The sequence below is a fragment of the Hyperolius riggenbachi genome, chromosome 3, assembly GCF_040937935.1.
Source record: "Hyperolius riggenbachi isolate aHypRig1 chromosome 3, aHypRig1.pri, whole genome shotgun sequence".
Taxonomy (NCBI): domain Eukaryota; kingdom Metazoa; phylum Chordata; class Amphibia; order Anura; family Hyperoliidae; genus Hyperolius; species Hyperolius riggenbachi.
Window position 1 is genome coordinate 313235739 of NC_090648.1, and position 22537 is coordinate 313258275.

Genomic DNA, 22537 nt, shown 5'->3' on the forward strand with positions numbered 1-22537 from the left:
ATGTGGAAAACTTCAAGGGAGCCGAATACTTTTGCAAACCACTGTATTTATTTCCTTTTAAGCAATACTTGTTGCCTGTCAGTCCTGCTAATCCTCTGCCTCTAATGCTACGTACACACATGCGACAACGATCGTTCGTTAAGAACGACGAACGAACTTTTAATTGATGAAAGAACGACCTAAGTAAAGGTAGTTTTAAAATGTGTGTAACGATCTGATCGTTAGAACGAACGTTACATCACAGAAAGCAACTATTGCGCCTGCGCATAAAAATGAGAAGTTCCATGGAGAAATAGTGAAATGCGCATGTCAAGCCTAGTACGAAAGATCGTTTCCAACGATGTACTACTTTTGCAAACGATCGTCGTTGGTTAAAATCCGCCGAGACAGAACTTTCTTTTGTAGCGATTTGGCTCGTTCGTCGTTTGCCTTAATAGTCGGTGGTTCGTTTTTTGTAACGATCGTCGTTGGTAAAGATCGGGGAATGATCGTTACAAACTACTATAGTCGCATGTGTGTACGCACCTTTATACTATTAGCCATAGACCCTGAACAAGCATGCAGCAGATCAGGTGCTTATAAAGTTATCAGATCTGACAAGATCTGCATGCTTGTTTCTGATGTTATACAGACATTACTGCAGCCAAATAGACCAGCAGGACTGCCAGGCAACTGGTATTGTTTAAAAGGAAATATGGCAGCCTCCACATTCTTCTCACTCCAGTTCCCCTTTAACCCTTAGACTGCCAGCTATTTTTGTGGAAAAATAAAGCTACATGCCAGTGCCATCTATGTTTGAATTGTGTTTATTAAATGTCTTGTCCAAAGTTCACATTAGTCAGTAGAGATTGTCTTGTGTTTGAGGTGCAGATACATTTGAGAGGATTGCTAATTATTGTGATACAGAATAATGCTCATGAAACTCTACTGTAAAATGGACTCCTCAAATCGTGCAGTGAAAGCATTTGATTGGCCCATTTTCAATCTGCACAGATTTGCAGTAACATTTGCATAACTCTGCATCATCTTAAAACTTGCACATTTCAAGTAAAGTATAAAGTTGGCACTGAGCCAAATCCTTGTACTAAATGCCTTTTAGACATCTGTGGCAAAGGAATATTGGAAAACAAAAACGCCTATAGACATCCTGAGTAGGTGGAAGTAGTTTTGTAGTAAAATGCCTTAATATGTCCTATAGATATCTGCAGCAGTCTAAGGGTTAAAGCTGGTGTGATTTTAAAGTCAAATAATAAAATGAAATCTTGGTATGTACACTATCATATGATTACATTCTTTGGCTTTGGCTTTAAGAGCTTTGTAGAATGTCCCACATCTGGCTTCTCCACATAGGCTTGATTCACAGACGATGTGCTATAGTCCATTAAGTAACACTACCAGTGTTGTTCTGATGACTATTGCCAACAAACAAGCTTGCATTGTGCCGCTGCTACTGCTGTCGCTGTTGTTGCCATTGTCAGCACTGTTGCTGGTTGTTCTTCCATTTGGACAATTTGCTGTCAGAGGAACTGCGTTACCTGTTGCAGTATTGAAGTAAAAGTCATAAGTCAATGCTGAATAGTTTGCACTTGCTGGGACTGTTATAGTTTGTGTTATTTTCGCATTCAGCATTGTAACCTGAAATAAAGATTAAAAACAAAAGTGAGTTGAATTTTTCCTGAGGTTTCATCAGTATATAATAGCTGCAACAAACAGTGCTTGGTAATAATGATGCAATATGTTACATCCTACCTAATAAAAGCTAACTGTCGCTGCGTCCAGCAGTTTTGTCCCTGTGTCCCAGGATTTTTGTTACTGCGCATGTGCGCAGTGACTGACACCTGGGACCAGGGAGCTGGGCGAGCGAGGTGGGCGGGTGCACGCCTGCATCGGGTGCGCGCTCGGCGTTGCATGTGTAGCGTGCGCAGCAGCGGCGGGCATAGACCTAGAGCCCGTTTTTAAACGGGCTGGGTCTACTAGTTAATATAATAAAGCAGAAGCGCGGTATGCATTCTGTTGTCTGATTTCTCAGTCCCAGCCAAAGTTTCATATTCAATGGGCATTACTTGGCTTGATTACTTACCTGAATTGTGTATGTTCCACTTAGAAGCAAAAGATAATATTCCCCATATTGATTTGTTCTGTATGGACATATATGTGTTCTTCCTTGGACTTCCACAATAGCATTTAGGACAGGGTTATTATTCATGTCAAAGACTCGGCCCTTTATACCTGTGAAGTAAATGCACACACAAGATGTAAACATGGAGAATGGCATCTTCATTTACCACCCTCAGGTAGTGGTCAGTTGTGTTGCAGAATAACTGCATGTCAGCTCACTGCCCATACAATTTTATGGGCCTGTTCACAGTGCTGCTTTGTAACTGATCATGTTACTCTAACTCGCTGCATGCAGACTTTGTATTAAAGTTTATGTCCAGTCTCCATTGCAGTTCACGCTCATTAGAACACATGCGTTATGCAACTGACCACTGTGAATCTAGCCTCAGGCTAGGTTAACAGTGATCAGTTACATAATGCACGCATTATAATGAGTGTGAACTGCAGTGGAGTCTGGATATAGACTATAATACAAAGTCTGCATGCAGCGAGGTAGGCCTCTTTTCCACGGACTGTTGAACGGTGTGCTCATATCAGGCGTCAGTGAGCAGATACCAGGCAGCAACAATCAGTAACCAGGCAGCAGTGTGCAGTTGTGAGAGTTTGAGAGGCATTTCTGCCTTATCAACAGTCAGTGGAAAGAAGGACTTAGAATAATATAAACAGTATGTAAAAAGGCCCAAAGAATTGTATTTACAGTGAGCTGACATGCAGAATTATTCTGCAATGCAACTGAGCACTGTGAACTAGCCTTTGACCACTTGAGGACCGCAGTGTTAAACCCCCCTAAAGACCAGCCTGTTTTTTCCCTAATTGGCCACTGCAGCTTTAAAGAGAATCTGTATTGTTAAAATCGCACAAAAGTAAACATACCAGTGCGTTAGGGGACATCTCCTATTACCCTCTGTCACAATTTCGCCGCTCCTCGCCGCATTAAAAGTGGTTAAAAACAGTTTTAAAAAGTTTGTTTATAAACAAACAAAATGGCCACCAAACCAGGAAGTAGGTTGATGTACAGTATGTCCGCACATAGAAAATACATCCATACACAATCAGGCTGTATACAGCCTTCCTTTTGAATCTCAAGAGATCATTTGTGTGTTTCTTTCCCCCTGCAGTTCTCATGCACTGAAGTTTCAGGCTTCTCCTTTCTACCTGCAAACAGCTTTGCCCTTGTCTGTAATTCTTCAGTATGTGAAAGCCCAGCCAGCTCAGAGGACGATTTATCCAGCTTGTAAAAGATAAGAGAGAAGAGAGAAGCTGCTCTAATCCTAAATAACACACAGGCAGTGTGCATATAGGGGCCTGGAAGGGGGAGTTCATAGCAGAACCACAACACTGAAGAACTTGGCAGCCTTCCAGACACAGGCCGACAAGTCTGACGAGAGAGATAAGTTGATTTATTACAGAGACAGTGATAGTATAAAGTGCTGCAGTAAGCCAGAACACATTAGAATAGCTTTTTGAACTTGTAGGATGATAAAAAACAGGATGCAATTTTTGTTACAGAGTCTCTTTAAGGCCAAGCTGCAGTGCTGCACAACACAGCACACGAGTGATTTCCCCTACCCCCTTTTCCCCCCACCAACAGAGCGCTCTGTTGGTGGGGTCTGATCGCTCCAAAGTTGTTTATTTTTTTTAATATAAATATTTATTTCATTTGTCTTTGAATAAAAACTGCCTTTTTTTTTATTTTATTTCCCCTGCTCCCTCCCTCCCCCCGCCAGCCAATCAGGGTGATCAACTGTCATAGGCTTCAGCCTATGCCAGCCGATCACTCCCCAGCCTCAGGAGGGGACAGCCGTGTCACACGGCTGTCCCCAGTACAGCGCTTCTGCCGATCACAGCGGTGTACATGTAAATAGACAGCGATTGCGACGTCTAACAGTCTCCAGAGCGGCAAATGCCGCTCGGAGTCTGAAGGCGGAGCGGAGAAGGAGATGAGCGCGCACCCTGCTGAACTCTTTGGTTGCAATAGTGGCTGAATCACACACCTGAAACAAGCATGCAGCTAATCCAGTCTGACTTCAGTCAGAGGACCTGATCTGCATGCTTGTTGAGGGGCTGTGGCTAAAAGTATTAGAGACACAGGATCAGCAGGAGAGTCAGGCAAGTGGTATTATTTTAAAAGGGAAAATCCATATCCTTTTTAGTTTAGGTTCCCTTTAAAGGAAACCTGAAACGGGGATTTAAAATAAAATTATATATACCTGGGGCATCCTCCAGACCCCTCCAGGCTGACTGCTCCCTCACCATCCTTCTCTGCTACCTGACCGAAGACCTCTCGTCTGGGGCATTCTGCACATGTGCGTCCTGCTGCGGACGGGGTCGAACTGCGGACAATGCAATCGGTGGAGGAGGATGGCGAGGGAGCGATCAGCCTGGAGGGACTGGAGGAAACCCCAGGTATGTGTATTTTATTTTTTACGTCTCAGGTACATTTTAACCACTTAAGGACCGCAGTGTTAAACCCCCTAGTGACCAGGCCATTTTTTACTAAATAGGCCACTGCAGCTTTAAGGGCGTCGCTGCAGGGCCGCACAACTCAGCACACAGGTGATTCCCCCCACCAACAGAGCTCTCTGTTGGTGGGGTCTGATCGCTCCCCAGCTGTTTTTTTTTTTTATAAATTTGCCTATAATTTTTATTTTTTTTTCATTCCCCCTTCCTCCCTTCCCCCAGCCAGCCAATCAGCGTGATTGGCTGTCATAGGCTTCAGCCTATGACAGCCAATCACTTTCCTGCTTACGGAGGGGACAGCCGTGTCACACGGCTGTCCCCAGTACATCGCTGCCTTAGATCGCAGCGATGTACAGGGTTATTAGACGGCGCTATCACGTCTAACAGTCTCCGAGCGGCATTCGCCTTTGGGAGACTGAAGGCAGAGCGGAGCTCCGTCATCACAGGGGAGATGCGCGCGACATCCTGCAAACCCCATTCCCAGCCATTCACGCCAATCGGAGTGGAGTGGTCCTGGGGCTGCCGCCGCATTCACACCAAATGGCGTGGAGCGGTCGGCATGAGGTTAAGGTCCGTGAAATTACTGATCTTGGAATCTCTGTCAATAATAGTTGAAAAGTTCCAAAGTGAAGGTAATTTGAACATGGGAAAGTGAGCATTAGAGATGTCGCAAATCTTTCTGAGTTAATGCAGGATTATGCAATTTTTGTATACAAATATATGCCACTTGAGAAATTACCACTCAAACCCCACTTCAACAGGACACAATTGTTTATTTTCAAGCTGCACATATTTGCATACAAAATTTGCATAATCCTCTTTCAACTTGGAACTATTTGCATCTCATTGACCATCCCTAGTGAGCATTCATAACAGAATCTCTGCCTCAAAGCACAGAAATCGTAAAGTATTTGTACATTAGGGGCACCCAAGACTCCAAATATGCTGCTTACACGGCCGGTTCTCTTATGAAGCACGGTGAAACATTTGCATCAGGCGCAGAGATTACAGGGGCGGCATGTTTGTACTGTGTATTTACACTAATAGCATGCAGTCAGAGTAGGAGGAGAAGCGAGAGGAGAGCGAGGTGAAGAGGACATCATTGGGGAAAAGCAGCTTGTTGTGCTATGTGAGGAGTCTTGACAGTGAGTGACGAAAGGGAGGCAGGAGAGCAGCAGTGTTTCATTTGACTTGCACAGCAGAAGGGAGGAGGTGGCACTGCTGTCCTGACTGAGGAAGAATGGAGTGGCTGAGGGTGAGCAGTTTGTTTGTCACAGCCAGCCAGTGTGCTATTATGTTGAGCTGCAGCATGTCATGTGAAAACATTAAATGAAGCAGAGGAAATTGTCGGGTGGTGTGCAATCAATCCAAATCGGGGGGGGGGGGGGGGGGGCATCCTCACAAGTCTGCCTCAGGCAGCAAATAGTCTAGAACCAGCCATGACTGCTTACAAACTTTATTGCAAGTACACAGAGGCAGGTGTGAGCCTCTGTTGTGGCTTCCTTTACCACCATCCACCATATAGATCAGAGTAAAAGCCAAGTTTTTGAGACAAAAAGTGACCCAAAACTGGGCTGTGTGCCCCCTGCCAGAGTGATAAGCATAGATCACATTTCTTCACCCCCCTGCTGTATGCATGTGACACGTCCCCACCATCTTCAGCTTGTCCATTACAGTCTTATTTATATAATGCCCTCTAGTGGCACCTCACATCATGCGTGCCACAGCAGGGTGTCATAGAGGAAAGACTGCAATAGATGAGCTGAAGGTGAATCCTGGCAGTGAGAACCAGTTAGTAAACACTACACTGAGACAACTCTGAATATGCTGGGGTGGGGGCAAGATGTGATCTATGTGACAAAAACATTCTATGGGCCTGATTCACAAAGCGGTGCAAAGTGTTTGCACGCGAGTGAAAACCCCTTTATCACGCCTAAACTCAGTTTAGGCATGATAAGAAGAAACTCGCGCGAATTTTCCGCGCGCGCAGCACCCGGCTCTTCGCGCGAAGCTCCCATTAAGCCCTATGGGACTTTGCGCGCGCGTAAGAGCACAAAGCGGTGATAACTTTGCTAGTGCAAAGGTTATCACGCCTAAAGTCTTTTAGGCGTGATAACTGAGTTATCACCGCTTTGTGAATCAGGCCCTATGAGTTCCTTGAGTTCCTGGTGCTGCATTTCCTACCCTTTGCTTTTATACTCAGTTCAATAATTTTTTTCCCTGTTTTTAAAAGACAACTGTAAGGACAGTGATATGGAGGCTGCCATATTTATTTCCTTTTAAACAATACCAGTTGCCTGGCTATCCTGCTGATCGCTCTGTCTCTAATAATTTTAACTATAGACCCTGAACAAGCATGCAGCATATCAGGTGTTTCTGACATTATTGTCAGATCTGACAATATTAGCTACATGTTTGTTTCTGGTGTGAATCAGATGCTATGGCAGTTAAATAGACCAGCAGTGCTGCCAGGCAACTGGTATTGTTTAATAGGAAATAAATATGGCAGCCTCCATATTCCTCTCGTTACAGTTGTACTTTCAAAACAGGGAAAAACTGTGACAGGGAATAAGTGTTGGGGGATTGACCTATATTTGAGTATATACAGTGATTGTGCATTATGAATCCTCTTTGTTGCAGCTGCTGTCCCTGGAGAGTTTGAGAGTGATGGTCTTGCCTGTTTCTATTGGTTCTGAGTTCCAAGCCATTATAAGCCTGAGGGAAGGAACACACTAGGCAGAATTAAGTATGTGTTTTCCATAGCAAATTGTGGAAAACGCATATGCGATTCTGCCTAGTGTGTTTCTACCCTGAATCATTAGACTAAATAAGAGCTCAGCACCCCCAGAAACAGCCAAGGTTTGGGCACTACTGAAAAACATGGGGGCAGCCCATGCAGAAATAAATCACTAAAATCTATAAATGATGAGGGGAGCTTTGGCAGCAGGAAATGATAGCATTGGTATACTTTCAGTCAAGTCTATAAGCCCTAGGATCACCTAAATGGTTTACTTGGGCTTTAAAGTTTCAAAGTGGATTAAATTGTGAGCCTCTCTGAGGGACAGTTAAGGGACAAGACTAAAGTATATACTCAGTAAAGTGCTAAATACTAAATGCTGCGTTTCCCCGAAAATAAGACAGTGTCTTATATTGATTTTTGCTCTAAAAGATGTGCTAGGGCTTATTTTCAGGGGATGTCTTATACAGTATTTCTAGCAGGAAATGTCTCTCAGTAGAACATTTCCTGTTCCTTTGTACTGTGCTGTTTCTGGATTTGAAGATATGCTACTGTACTGATCAAGCACCTGCCCTGTCCAAAGCACACAGCTGATAATCTTGCTGTATGCTGGGATGAAAGGACCGCTTACTGGCTGCCTCTTCCTCCTCTTTAACTTCCACTAGGGCTTATTTTCAGGGTAGGTCTTATTTTCAGGGAAAGAGGGTAAGACTCACCAAAAGAGATTACATTTCAAGCAACATCACATTAGGCCATCTTTCATTTGGAGGGTGAACTGTGTACTAGTTGGACCATTCAGCATCCCATCTACCGCCCTCAAGCGCCAATCGGATACAAGTGAAATGCAGTTGAATGGCAGCGTTTGTAACACCACATGTGTCAGCGCTTGACACACAGAGGAGAAGGCTTGTAGAGGAGAGAAGAAAACACACAGGCACACCAGGAGCCCAATCTCGTGTAAAATCATGATATATACAGACACAGTAAAGGCCCGTACACACGCTAGACAGGCTGGAACGACGGGTCCGTCAGACCCTCCCGTTGGGCGGGCGTTCCAGCGACAGTCCGGCGTGTGTATAGTCTGTCTGCAGACTGATAAGGCTGTTTCTGAACGATCCGCCGGGCGGATCGCTCAGAAACAGCCTTATCAGTCTGCAGACAGACTGTACACACGCCGGACTGTCGCTGGAACGCCCGCCCAACGGGAGGGTCTGACGGACCCGTCGTTCCAGCCTATCTAGCGTGTGTACGGGCCTTAATAGTTATACTCACAATGGTGGGTTGCAGATGATGCAATCATTCACGTGGGGAAGAACCATCCCCACTCTGCCTTGTCGATGAGATGTGGTGGTCGCTGTGAGACCAGCTAGTGAGTTCCTCAGCAGAGGGCCACTGGTAAGCACAGGGGGGGAAGTTTAGGAGGTGTGAGGTGCCCAAGGACAGTAGGGGTGTATGTATAAGAAAATAGGATATACGGTAAAAGGACCTTACCTTGAGGAAGTGAATTTCGTAGAAACTATATTTTTTTTATATTTTAAAAAACAAAGGCGCTCAGTGCTGACACAAAACGGATCTCCCTACGACACTTTTATTTTACCTGATGAAGTGTCTGTCACCGTGAAACGCATTGTCCTATGTGCATGATACTTTTTTTTTTTTTAAATATTGTTTCTACAAAATTGACTTCCTCAAGTTAAGTTCCTCTTACAGTTTATCCTACCACCTTATAAATACACCCCTACTATCTTTGGGTGCCTCCCACCTACTAAACTCCCCTCTGTGACACTCAGTGGGGTTACCCGGTGGCAGAGAACCACAATATGTCACGTGGCTGGACTCAGTTAAGACTCCATGGGAGAGCAGGCTGTTCCCCGACAGTGCAAATCAGCAGCTGACAGGTGGTGGTAGTCAGCTGCCCGTATGAAAGAGCCCTACCATGGCTGCATTTTGTTCCTACATGAGGGAATGTGTTGTGGGTAGAGCAACTGGATTACTGACAATTCCTAGCAGTAGAGAAGAATGGTCTTCATAAAAGGCTCATACTACATGGAGCTGTAAGTTAATAAGCTGCTGCCTCTGGTGCGACTTACAAAGGGGTATTTAACACTAACAATGTTTATATGCTATTTATTATGATGCACTAGGCACTCCACTTGTGCCACATTGCATCTTTTTCATAGACCAACAGCAATGATCTATCTATCACAACCGTGTGAACCTGTGATTGTGGGCATTCACATGGGTGAAATTGTATTGCGGTGATTCTGAAACTGAAGTGTGTGATAGACTGCAAGCATCATCCCAGAACACCTGGGCAAACACATTCTCACTGGATATATCTATGTATATAAAATTGGATGTTTGTGTGTGTATGTATGTGTTTATGTGCTGCCATCACTCAAAACCCTTGACCTATTTCAACGAAACTTGGTATACAGATCCCGTACTACCCGGGAATATATGTTCTGGGGGTCTCGTGTCCCTCCCCATCCCCCCCCCCCCCCCCCCGCCTTGCACACCTGGGTGGAACCACAAACAGCCAATCAGATTTCACTCATTCACATCAATGGAAAGAATGTAAAAGGCTGCCATTCTCACAGTTCCCAAGCTTGCCACAGTTGGCCACTTGGTGACCGAGGTGGAAAATTTGGGGAATTTACAGATCCCATACATATATCATATTTGCTTTTGTGCACAAGTAATATTGTCTGTTTACAAACTGCAAGTTCCAAAAGTACAGTTTATCTGCACTGAAAGCTGCCATTGTAATGTATTGCATAGCTGCTGTATTTATATATTTCAACTAACAGATGAGCTTGCATTGCCCAGGTACCGGTATGTACAGTAGCAAGATAAGTATGTGTACCCTTTGGAATTCTATGGATTTCTGCACAAATTGGTCATAAAATGTGATCTGATCTTCATCTAAGTCACGACAATAGACAATCACAGTCTGCTTAAACTAATACCACACAAATAATTAAATGTTTCCATGTTTTTATTATAGAACACATCATGTGAACATTCACAGTGCAGGTGGAAAAAGTATGTGAACCCCTAGACCAGGGGTTCTCAAACTAGGTGCCGCGGCACCCTGGTGCGCCTTGAGCACCTGCCAGGGGTGCCTCAGCGTTCATTCCCATACTTCGGGGGGTGCTGCTGAATAGGGGTCATAACGGCATTTCGTCAGTTATTTTTGCCGAGGGGTGCCTTGAAAATATTTCAAACCCATCAGGGGAGCCCTAAACCGAAAAAGTTTGAGAACCTCTGCCCTAGACTAATGACATCTCCAAGAGCTAATTGGAGTAAGGTTTCAGCAAGTTGGAGTCCAATCAATGAGATGAGATTGGAGGTGTTGATTACAGCTGCCCTGCCCTATAGAAGCATTGCCTGATGTAAAGAACACCTCGCACAAAAGACCTCTCAGAAGACCTACGATTAGGCTGACAATTAAGAATTGTTGACTTAAAGCTGGAAAGGGGTATAAAAGTATCTCCAAAAGCCTTGCAGTTCATCAGTCCACAGTAAGACAAATTGTCTATAAATGGAGAAAGTTCAGCACTGCTGCTACTCTCCCTAGGAGAGGCCGTCCTGTAAAGATGACTGCAAAAGCACAGCACAGAATGCTCACTGAGGTGAAGAAGAATCCTAGAGTGTCAGCTAAAGACTTACAAGGGTCTCTGGCATATGCTAACATCCATGTTAGCGACTCTACGATACATAAAACACTAAACAAGAATGGAGTTCATGGGAGGATACCACAGAGGAAGCCACTGCAGTCCAAAAAACATGCTGCACGTTTAAAGTTTACAAAAGAGAACCTAGATGTTCCACAGCAGTACTGGCAAAATATTCTGTGGACAGATGAAACCAAAGTTGAGTTGTTTGGAAGAAACACACAACACTAGGGCACATATGCAATTCACTTTTTCTCCTGAGTTTTCTCCTAGGTGATCTGTTTACAACTTGCCATAAATCCATTTAAGTCACCAGCAAGCAAGAAAATACTCAAAATAAATTTGATAGAACCTTTTCACCAACTTTTGGGTATATTTTCAATTGTAAAATGCTGAAAATTTTGTTTACAGAGAAGATGAAAATTATCTCCTAGGAGATAACTCAGGTGAAAAAATTTATTGCATATGGCCTCATGTGTGGAGAAAAACACACCAACATCAAAACCTCATCCCAACTGTGATGTATGGTGGTGGGGGCTTCATGGTTTGGGGCTGCTTTTCTGTGTCAGGGCCTGGATTGATTGCTATCATCGAAGGAAAAATGAATTCCAAAGTTTATCAATACATTTTGCAGGAAAACTCAAGGCCATCTGTCCAACAGCTGAAGCTCAGCAGAAGATGGGCGTTGCAACAAGACAACCACCCAAAGCATAGAAGTAAACCAACAACAGAATGGCTTAAAAAGAAAAAAATACGCCTTCTGGAGTGGCCCAGTCAAAGTTCTGACCTCAACCCGATTGAGATGCTGTGGCATGATCTCAAGAAAGCGATTTACATCAGACATCCCAAGAATATTGCTGAACTGAAACAGTTCTGTAAAGAGGAAAGGTCAATAATTACTCATGACCTGTGTGCACATCTCATCTGCAACTACAGAAAACGTTTGGTTGAAGTTATTGCTGCCAAAGGAGGTTCAACAAGTTATTAAATCCAAGGGTACACATACTTTTTCCACCTGCACTGTGAATGTTTTCATAGTTGTTCAATAAAAACATGGAAACATTTAATTATTTGTGTGGTATTAGTTTAAGCAGACTGTGAGTGATGCTCAGATAACCCCAATCACTAATTCAAGTAAATCTGTCCAAGGCAGAATCAAAATCCGGAGATGCCATGATCGTGATCCGGATTTGAATGGAAGCTCCAAATCCGACCCTGAATTTTAGCTGTGATTGCATGTTGACTTTAATGTTAATAGCAAAACCCCCATACATGCTACAATCACCAAAATTGCATGGATTATAAAGGTGATTAGTGGCTACAACTTACATTTTTTTTCCAAAAAGACCTTATAGTTTTTGATAAAATCGATTTTAAAGATTCAAATGAAAAACGTATTTGTGATTAAAAACCTGCCAAAACCCGCCGACTTTAGCGGTTAATAGCAAAGCCCCCTTACATGATATAAACACCAAATTTGCAGGATTTGTTAAGTAGAACAGTGGGAACAAGGGGAAGACCAAGTTTGTGGGCTTTGGGGTACTTGGCATCAATACTTTAATTTTGCCACTATACAAATCTGGTTGTCAGTTTGTGGCTCTGCCCCTTTTTTCTGAATTTGAACCCCAGTCACCCAATGACCGACTGTACCAGGTTTGAGGCCTCTGCTATTAAAGGAAAGGTCCAAGGGAAAAACAAAAAATCTACTTCCCTGGGGCTTCCTCCAGTCCCTGGCAGCTGATCTGTCCCTTGCTGCAGCTCCGGGGTTCCCTCTGTTGCAGATGCTCACGAGGTCCGTATTTTCTGCACACAGCCGCGCCACTCGGTGGGAAATTTGTTTTTTGCTACACCCACTTTTTGTAACCTTGAGGCAGGGAACACACTTGACTTTCAGTTTTCCGCGCGCGTTTTCCTGCATACTTTTCCTGCACACTAAGTGTGTTTCCATGCAGGAAAATGCGCGCGTTTTTTTCACAGCAGCTGATGTAATTGATACAGAAAACTGACAAAATGTGCAGAATCAGGATGCAGAATGTCAGTTTTTTTTCTGCGCGCGAACAACACAGTAAGTGTGTACTAGCCCATTGATTAACATGAGTTCTCAGTTTTTCTGTGCAGAAAACGCGCACGAAAACAGTCAAGTGTGTTCCCTGCCTGACACAGTCACTCAATCACCAAGTTTTTGAGCTTTTGGGTTCCTGACATCAAAAATGTGTCATTGGAAGCAGTTTATCCAGCAAAGAAATCTAATTTGCTGTTTGTGGCTCTGCCCTCTTTAGTGAATTTGAACCCCAGTGACCGACTGTAGCAGGTTTGAGGCCTCTGCCATTAACAGTGTAAGAATGTCAGCAGTTTAAATATTCGTGAAAGTTAATGGGTGAATTTTGATTGGCTGTTGTAGGCTCCACCCACTTTTCTGAATATTAATCCCAATCACCCATTGACCAAGTGTGCCAAGTTTGAATACTCTGCCATTAACAGTGTAAGAATGGCTGCAGTTTACATTTTCCCATTGAAAATTAATTTTTGAAATGTTTCTATTGACTCAAATAGGTAAAATCTGATTGGCTGTTTGTGGTTCTGCCAAGGTGTACAGGGGTGGGGGACAAGATACTCCCAGAACATATCTTCCCGGGAAGTATGGGATATGTATACAAAGTTTTGTTGAAATTGGTCAAGGACACACACACACATCCAATTTTATATATATAGATGCATCCAGTGATAATGTATCTTCTCCTGTGTACACTTTTGGCTTGTGTGTATATTGTTTTGTTGTTTTCGTATCAGCTACTATTGTAATTACTTCATCAGGTTCGGCAACGGCTCTAAGCTTGCCACTGAAGAAGAAAGTGCTGTGTTTAACTGTCTGAATGTTGTTCTGCCACCAATGTTTTTTCTGGAAGTACCTTTCTTGCTGTAAAGTATTGATTCCCAACACATTCATGTATCACGGCAGCATCGGGTATGTGTCGCCGCTCGCCGCCCCGCTCTGACTCTCCATGCCTCTGCTCTGACTGTAGTTAGAGCAGGGCTACAAGAAGATGGCTGCCGATGTCCACAAATGCGAACATCGGCAGCCATTTTTTTGTAGCCCTGCTCTTACTACAGTCAGAGCGGAGGCAGGAAGAGAAGAGTGACTTCAGCACTGGAACAAGTGAAGCTGGTGAGTCAGCCGCCACTGCCAGCATATGCCACTGAGGTCTCCTACACCTAACTATCTAAACTTGAGGCACCTATGTCTGGCTACCTATACGGGGTCTACCTACACCTGACTTCCTATACTGGGAGCACTTATGCTTGGCTACCTATGCTGAGGGCACCTACACCTGACTTCCTATACTGACGGCACCTATGCTTGCCTACCTATAATGACTGATGACACCTACACCTGACTTCCTATACTTGGGGCACCTATGCTTGGCTACCTATACTGAGAGGACCTACACCTGATTTCCTATACTGGGGCACCTGTACTTGATACCTACACTGAGGGCATCTACACCTGGCTACCTACACTGAGGTCACCTACACCTGGCTACCTACACTGAGGGCACCTATACCTTGCTACCTACCTACCTATACTGAGTCTGGGGGCATTTGTTTTTTTTTGGGGGGGGGGGTGGAGATGCACTACAGCTAAAATGCGTGGTCCAAATTGTCAGTGCTTGTTTTTATTAATATTTTTGAAATGTTCTAGCCTTCATTTTTAAGTGTATTCATGTTTTTTATTAGTATTTTTCTATTGTAGATTTCAGCATTTGGCATGATGTGTCATGACTTCAAAAGGGTTGGGAACCACTGCTGTAAAGAATCTTTTAAAGAGAGTCTGAAGCGAGAATAAATCTCGCTTCAGACCTCATAGATAGCAGGGGAATGTGTGCCCCTGATAAACCGTCGCTATCGCGCCACTAAACGGGGGTCCCTTCACCCCCAAATCCCCCTCCGTGCAGCGCATCCCCTCTTCCTGGTTGGGGCAAGGCTAACCGCCGCATCCCTGCCCCACGCGCGTCTGTCAGCGCGTATCTCCGACTCTCCCCCGCCCCTCTCAGTCTTCCTTCACTGAGAGGGGCGGAAGAAGGGGCGGCGATGCGCCGCTGATAGACGCGACTGGAGGCAGGGCTGCAGCCGTTAGCCCTGCCTCCAGGAACGACCAAATCTACGACCAAGGTTTGCAGGGGTGGGTTTGGGGGTGAAGGGACCCCCGTTTAGCCACGGGATAGCGGCGGTTTAGCAGGGGCACACATGCCCCTGCTAACTATGAGCTCTGAAGCGAGATTTATTCTCGCTTCAGAGTCTCTTTAAGGCCCGTTTCCCTTTAGGCAAATTCGTGTAGAAAAAACCGCCTGCAAATTTGCATGTGCATGGGAATTCACGTGCATTTGCGGGAGGGTTTTTTATGTGAATTTGCATGCATAAGCGATTTTTTTTCTCCCTCATATACCTGTCGTTGTTCATCACTATTAACTTAGGCATGCAAAAATGTGTAAACGTGAAAATTGTTAGAGAGGCTGCCGTTTTTTGTTTTTTTAAATGTAATGGAAACAGGCCCATTGAAATACACTGTGTATGCAAATTTGCATGCGGCTAATGCATGCGAATTCGTCATAGTGGAAACGGGCCCTTAGAGCAAAGAAGAAATGCTGAGTTTCATACCACTTTAATGCCTGGAACCCACTACAAATCGCAAATCGCTAGCGTTTTTAATGAGAGTTTTGTAAACGATTTCATGAGCGCTTTCCGGCGCTTTTGGGAGCTATTTTAAAAAGTGAAGCTTTTTGCCTGCGATTGTGTAGCGATTAGCGATTTTAATTCTGATTGGTCCTTTCAATAAATCATTTTTTTTACAGTTTGCAGTAATTTAAAATCGCACTCAAATCGCTATGTGTAGCAATTCATGATCAATTTGCCTGCACTTATATACTTTACAATGAAGAGCAAACGCTCCCAAAATGCTGCATGTTCTGCGATTGCGATTTTTCTAATCGCAATCGCTACTGTGGAATTTGTTACATTTATTTACATTGGCAGAGCGTTTAGGAAATGCACTAGCGATTTAAAGTGCTCCCTAAACGCTCAAAAATTGCTCTAGTGGGTTCCAGCCCTAAATCTGTGCACAAAGTTTCCATCTTTCTGTCACTATTCTAGTATGTAGTAAGCAATACAAATATGCATATAGAACATATAGGGCTTGATTCACTAAGACAAATAGCATGCCTTATCAAAGTTAGCACGCCTTATCAGAGTAACATAGGTAAATTATGCCTGCTAAATGGCAATGACGAGAGCTCCACTTGTCCTGCTACTCTGATAAGGCGTGTTAACTTTGATAAAGCGTGCTAACTTTGATAAGGCATGCTATTTGTCTTAGTGAATCAAGCTCATAGAATGCTATATGAAGTTTCATTTATGCAAAATTTGATTTCCACAATCTCATCCATGCAGCATTTGTACAGATTGTAATGCTGCAAGCTTCTGGATATAGTGCTGAAACAATGGTAGTTACAGTTTCAACTTGTATGTACAACAATACAATGGGAAATGCATTTCAAAGCATTCATACCCATGTGCACTTGCTTCATATACTCAATCATGGACAACTTGTTGTCTTTCCAGAACTGCTGCAGGTTGGAAGCGGTTGGATATTTACAGCACGACACCTCCAGAGTTATTTCCATACATTGGCTAAAGATATAATTATAATCTTGCATGCCACCTAGAACCATAAAGAGCATTAATGTCAGACATTTACTACATATACCATGTAATTACAACTATGCAGAAGTAGAGTTCCTAATAGCCAACATAATGAACTATAGAACACATGCTCCAATAAAATAACTATTACTACAAACTATATTCATCATACCATGACTGATTCTATCCCTACATTTTAGGAAAATTGGGCTGCACGGTCTAAACGTGCCCATACATCACTTGATAGTGTTGCCCAACCAACCTTCCAATTAAATAAATGTATTGACTGGGAAGAGAATAAGTGCAGCAACATGGCCACCCAATCGATCTTTTGATCAATTCCCTGCTGAAATCGGGGCGAAAGGATCAGACATGCTGGAAAAATCTCGGTCGCAAGAGCACAACTGGATGTGCGTCTGATATCGCAATGATCAATGGACCTGACAGGCCCCCGGCCGGTGTTTCCCCTAGTGTAAAGTATGCCCCCCTCCTCCCCGTGCCTGTGTGCAGTGTTTTAAAGTCTCTTCTAGCTGGCCGCATGAGTGATGTATGTACAGTATATTCTGTATATGTAGTCTGACTAGCAGATTAGCCTATTTTATTGGATTTTAACCACTTCCGGACCAGCGCGGTTGAAATCTATGTCCTACTTGTGGCTGCACAGCTCTGACAGGACATAGATTTTCAAAAATCGCCACCGCGTGGTCCTGCCGATCGCGCCGCTTTCCCTCTGCCGCAACTCACTCGCACTGCCATCTATATGATGGCAGAGCTGTGTGATCAGGTCAGGAACCATTTTAATTGGCTCCTGACCCTGTCATCACTGTAAGCCAATCCCATTGGCTGACATTGATGGACAGTGTCAGGAGCCGATGGAAGTGGCTCCTGACCAGCTGAGAGCACTCTGCCCTCATACAAATGGCAGAGAGAGGGATCTGCGGCGATGGTAGATCGCCAGGAGTCTGTGCGGTGATTCGTTGGTAAGCAGCATTTTGCTGTACCTGCAGTCTCTGGTCCTTTACGGGGGTAGAGACTGCTGGTACAGAAATAGTGAACATGTTTTGGACAATGTGAAGTTCATGGTTTTGTGTTATGTTTGACATTTGGGTTTACTGTAAGTTTATGTTGAATGTTTGTCATAAATGTAAAACAGGACTATGTTCTACTACAGTTGCATGCCTGTTTCAAGAGGTCCATAATTGTACCAGTCCCAAAAAAAACAGGCAGTTCCGAGCACAATAACTTCCGCCCAGTGGCCCTAACCTCTAACATCATGAAGCTCCTCGAGCGGCTGGTCCTTGCCCACCTGAAGAGGTCCACAGACGCCCTTTTAGACCCGCTCCAATTTGCATATAGGGCAAACAGATCCGTGGAGGATGCCATCAATGTCAGCGTGGCACACATCACTGAGCACTTAGACAGGCCGGCCTCCTATGCCAGGATCCTGTTCCTAGACTTTAGCTCAGCGTTCAACACGATCTGCCCTGACATCCTGATCACCAATCTGACACAGCTCGGAGTTGATCCCACTCTCAGAGCATGGATCAAGGACTTCCTGACAAATAGAACACAACAGGTGAAGCTCGGCAACTATTACTCCAGCATTCGAACCACCAATACTGGGGCTCCACAAGGCTGTGTTCTGTCACCTCTACTGTTCTCCCTTTATACCAACGACTGTATCTCATCCGCTGACTCTGTGAAGGTCATCAAATTTGCGGATGACACCACCATTATTGGCCTAATTGGAAGCAACGGAGAGCATGAATACCGGAGCGAGGTCGAGAGAATATGCAATTGGTGCAGGGAGAACAACCTAGTTCTCAACACAGCAAAGACTGTTGAACTAGTTGTAGACTTCAGGAGGAACCCTCCCCCCCCCCTCGCCTGTCCTCATTGGAGGAACAGAAGTTTCTATAGTGTCATCGGTTCGGTTCCTTGGCACGACTCTCACCAATAATCTGAAATGGGGGCAGAACACCACTAAAATTCAAAAGAAATCCCAACAGAGGCTGTTCTTCCTGCGCCAACTGAAGAGATTTGGCATGCCACGGGAGCTGCTGGCCAGCTTCTATACCGCCACCATAGAATCCATCCTCTGCTCCTCAGTCATTGTTTGGTACGCGGGTGCATCGGCCAGTGATAAACATAAACTGCAGAGGGTCATAGCTGATGCAGAGAGAATCATCGGGTCTCCTCTTCCACCTCTTGATCTCCTCCACTCCGCTAGATTGAGTAAGAGAGCCACCATGATCTCCCGTGACCCCTCTCACCCTGGCAGCCACTACTTCAGGCTCCTCCCGTTGGGCCGCCGCTTCAGGACTATACCATCCAAAACCACCAGGCGGAAGAACACCTTCTTTCCCCAGGCCGTTCGGTCACTGAACTCTGACTTTCCCCAGTCCGGCCTGCACTCATAATTGCCGGGTCGACAGCTGGTCCCCGTTGCTGCCTCCTCTGTATATCTGATTACTGCATTTCAAATTGTATGTGCTGTTGTATCTGTCTATGCCATGTGTACCACAAATAATTCCGATTATGGCTCTTGCTGTACTTGGCGAAATAAAACTGATTCTGATTCTGATTCTGATTCTGAAACTGATTCTGATTCTGATTCTGATTCTTATAATGCTCTCTGTATAATGTTATCCATCTCAGGAATGGCACAAATGTGACCTTCCTAGTTTTTTCACTATGCCTATTTGTGCCAGAACCAGGTAAGGATCTGCCCAACCACAAGCAGGTAAGGATCTACCCAATCAGAAGCAAGTAAGGATATGCTACACAGTTACATAGTTATTTGGGTTGGAAAAAAAACATACACCCTTCAAGTTCAACCAATAAAGAAGGCACAACACTAGCCTGCACCCTCATATATCCCTGTGTTTCCAAAGGAAGGTGAAAACCCCTTACACAAGGCATGGTCCAATTAGCCCCAAAAGGGAAAAAAATATTTCCCAACCCCTGATGGCAATCAGATAAAATCCCTGGATCAACATCACCGGGAATTACCAAATAATGCTGTAGACTATTCTAATCTGTTGCTATAGAAATGATTTCATTTGACAGCAAAACAAACAAGACTTAACGTACCTCTTACTGCATACCACGTGTAGCCATTGGTGACACCACCAGGGAAACCACTTGAACTTGGACACTGATTGCCTTGGAACATTGAGGCATGGTTATTGGCGTACAGTTTGGCTAGATACACCAACACATCACTATCCGGAGGAACTGTGTGGATAGAATGTTGTATATTGAAATTATTATAATCACCATTATTATATGTACTGAATATAAACTTTTAATTTTAATGCTTCACTTATACCTCCACCTGATAATGTTTTGAGAAAACAAGAAAGTGTTGCGCTATCATTCCAGTAAGACTATCCACATCACAAGAGTCAATTCTGTGACAATTATGTGACTGACAAAAAAGTTCCTCTCATTCTCTTCGGAGCTATCTTATCTTTACTACACTGCAGCAAAATGAGGCATTTCTTTAACTTCCAAAGTTCAGCATGCAATCTGACCGGTGGAAACAAACATACTTTTTTGTCATATGAAATGTTTGCATGATTAAAGAGACACTGCAGTGGAAAGAAAAATTATGATATAGTGAATTGGTTGTGTAGTACGGATAACTAGAGATTACTAGAATATTAGGAACAAAGAAAATATCCTCATATTTTTATTTTCAGTTGTATAGTTTTTTTTTTATAACATTGCATTATTTTCTAATATTCGCAGTTTACACACTACTCATCATTCTAAATTATTTTACATAGCAGTCTTGTGAACTTTTGAACTGTTCTCTGAAGGAAAAAAAAACAATACAGTGCTAGACACTTGAGATAATAAGCTTCAGAAGACAGAGCTCTCTGCGACTTTGAAAGTCTTGGAGCTCAATGGCTTTTTTGCATAGATAACAACTGGAGTTTCTTAACTCTTCCTGTACTGGAAACAATATTAGACTTATGTCTCTGCTCCTAACGTTTTATTTCTTAGCTGTACTACACATACAAATCATTATATCATCTTTTTTTTTCGCTTCGTGTCTCTTTAAGAAGCTAATGTTTTAAAATATTATTTTATTATGATTACTAAATATTTATAGAGTGCCAACATATTACGTAGCGCTGTACAAAGTAAGAAACAAACATAGGGTACAAAATAATACATACAATGGTAAACACTATACAAAATACAGAATTGATAATTACAGTCACAAAAAAAACATGAATAAAATGTGTAACAAATGCCAATACACAAAAGGGTGAAACAGCCCTGCCTTTGTGAGTTTACAAGCTAAAGTTTTAGAAAAAGAAGGAAAAATTGGAATTCTAGCTTGTGCATTTCACTCCCTCTGATGCTATTTTCTTCTTTTTTTTTTTTTTTTGCATTTTTGAGCATGACATTTTTTTTTGAAATTTAAACTAATTAAGTATGCTTAGAACCTTGTTTCATAATACCTTTCACTGTGTGTGTTTTCTCATTAAAATCAATTAGCTACTATGGGAAAAGGTGCACGTTTTAATGCAGATGCAGGTGCATAATGTCCAAAAATGTTTTTAAAAGTTGTTAACTGTGCACCTAGCCTTACATTCTCAAAAGATTTAACACTCCCACAACATTACCAGTAGCCACAAACTATGTCATCCCTTGTCTCAGTTGTGTGTCACACCAGTGACAGGTTACTTTTAAAATTGAATATTGGTATACTTTATTGTTCACTTCTGTTCTTTCCCTTGTACCTGCGTATAACTTGTTTTTTAGCGGAAAAATTAATCCTCGTAAATTATCTATCCTAACAGTTGATCTGACTGGAAATTGCATGGTGTGTACCAGGTATAAAGGGTATGTATACTTTTTAACAATGGTTTTAGTTAGTAAAGCCTTATACACACACTAGATGAACTGGGCAAGCGCAAGTAAAGTCTGTGCATGCCCAGTAGAGAGAATTGCTTGTGCGTGGAGGAAAAAAAAAAGTTATGCACAAGTGGCCTTGTTTTATTGGGCATGGATTGATCTTACTCGTATGTTCTCATCCATACGCAGAAGCATGGCCAGAAGATAAAAAGGGGCCCTATGCTGAAAGAGTGGGTTCTAGGATATCAGATTAAATCCCTGGATCAACACCGCTGGGTTACCTAGTAATTATAACCATGGATGCCTCACATATCTATCACCTGACCAAACTGATCACATGCTTCTCCATGAGTTCTCCTAGACATGACCATCACTACTACTTATCTACCCTTTCTGACCCTCCTTGCTTCACGTGTACTTTAAGGTAGAGAGTGTGCTGAGCTTGCCAATTTTTCACAGTCCCTTCCCCCTCTCTCTCCGTTGTTTGCATGTTTTTAAAATCTTACTCACAAGTTAATTATAACTGTAAAGTGATGAGGGCTAAAGAGAATTGCTTAGACAAGAAAAAAAATAGGGCCAGGAAAAGGGGTGACAAGCAGAGGTTCATACAGTAAACTGTGCATCAAAAATTCAGGATAAAATCAAAACATCAAAACAAAAATAATGATGATAGGCTACTTACTAGAAGTAATAGTGTCACACTTTTGTGAATTCAGATACAGTTTAAAACTCAACCAAGGTGATGAAGCTAAAAACCTGAAGCAGCAAGATAGCTTTAGAGCATGGGTCTAGGGCTGCACGGTTTTTCAGTTTAAAACCGAAACCGCGGTTCGAGGCAAGACGATCTGCTGATCGTCAGTACCTTCGGTTTTTCAGTCCGCTGTCTGTAACATCTTGCTTCTGGCCCCGCTGTGCGCGGATTGGCCAGAAGCAGTGAATATGTATAAGTGTTAATGAGTGGGGGGCGGATCCACTA

At 43.3% G+C, this 22537-nt stretch overlaps 1 protein-coding gene across 4 annotated transcripts in view; it reads right to left on the bottom strand.

The window, feature by feature from the left end:
- Positions 1–790: 790 nt before the first annotated feature.
- The window catches only part of CPM (carboxypeptidase M), a 130344-nt gene continuing 108597 nt past the window's right edge, over positions 791–22537 (bottom strand). For all 4 annotated transcript variants that reach the window (XM_068276703.1, XM_068276702.1, XM_068276701.1 and 1 more), the window contains 4 exons: positions 19783–19926; positions 16556–16708; positions 2081–2229; positions 791–1635 (listed from right to left, as the gene is read on the bottom strand). In XM_068276703.1, the coding sequence (XP_068132804.1) occupies positions 1372–1635; positions 2081–2229; positions 16556–16708; positions 19783–19926 (710 nt within the window). In that variant the 3' untranslated portion in view covers positions 791–1371. The remainder of the gene's footprint in view (positions 1636–2080; positions 2230–16555; positions 16709–19782; positions 19927–22537) is intronic.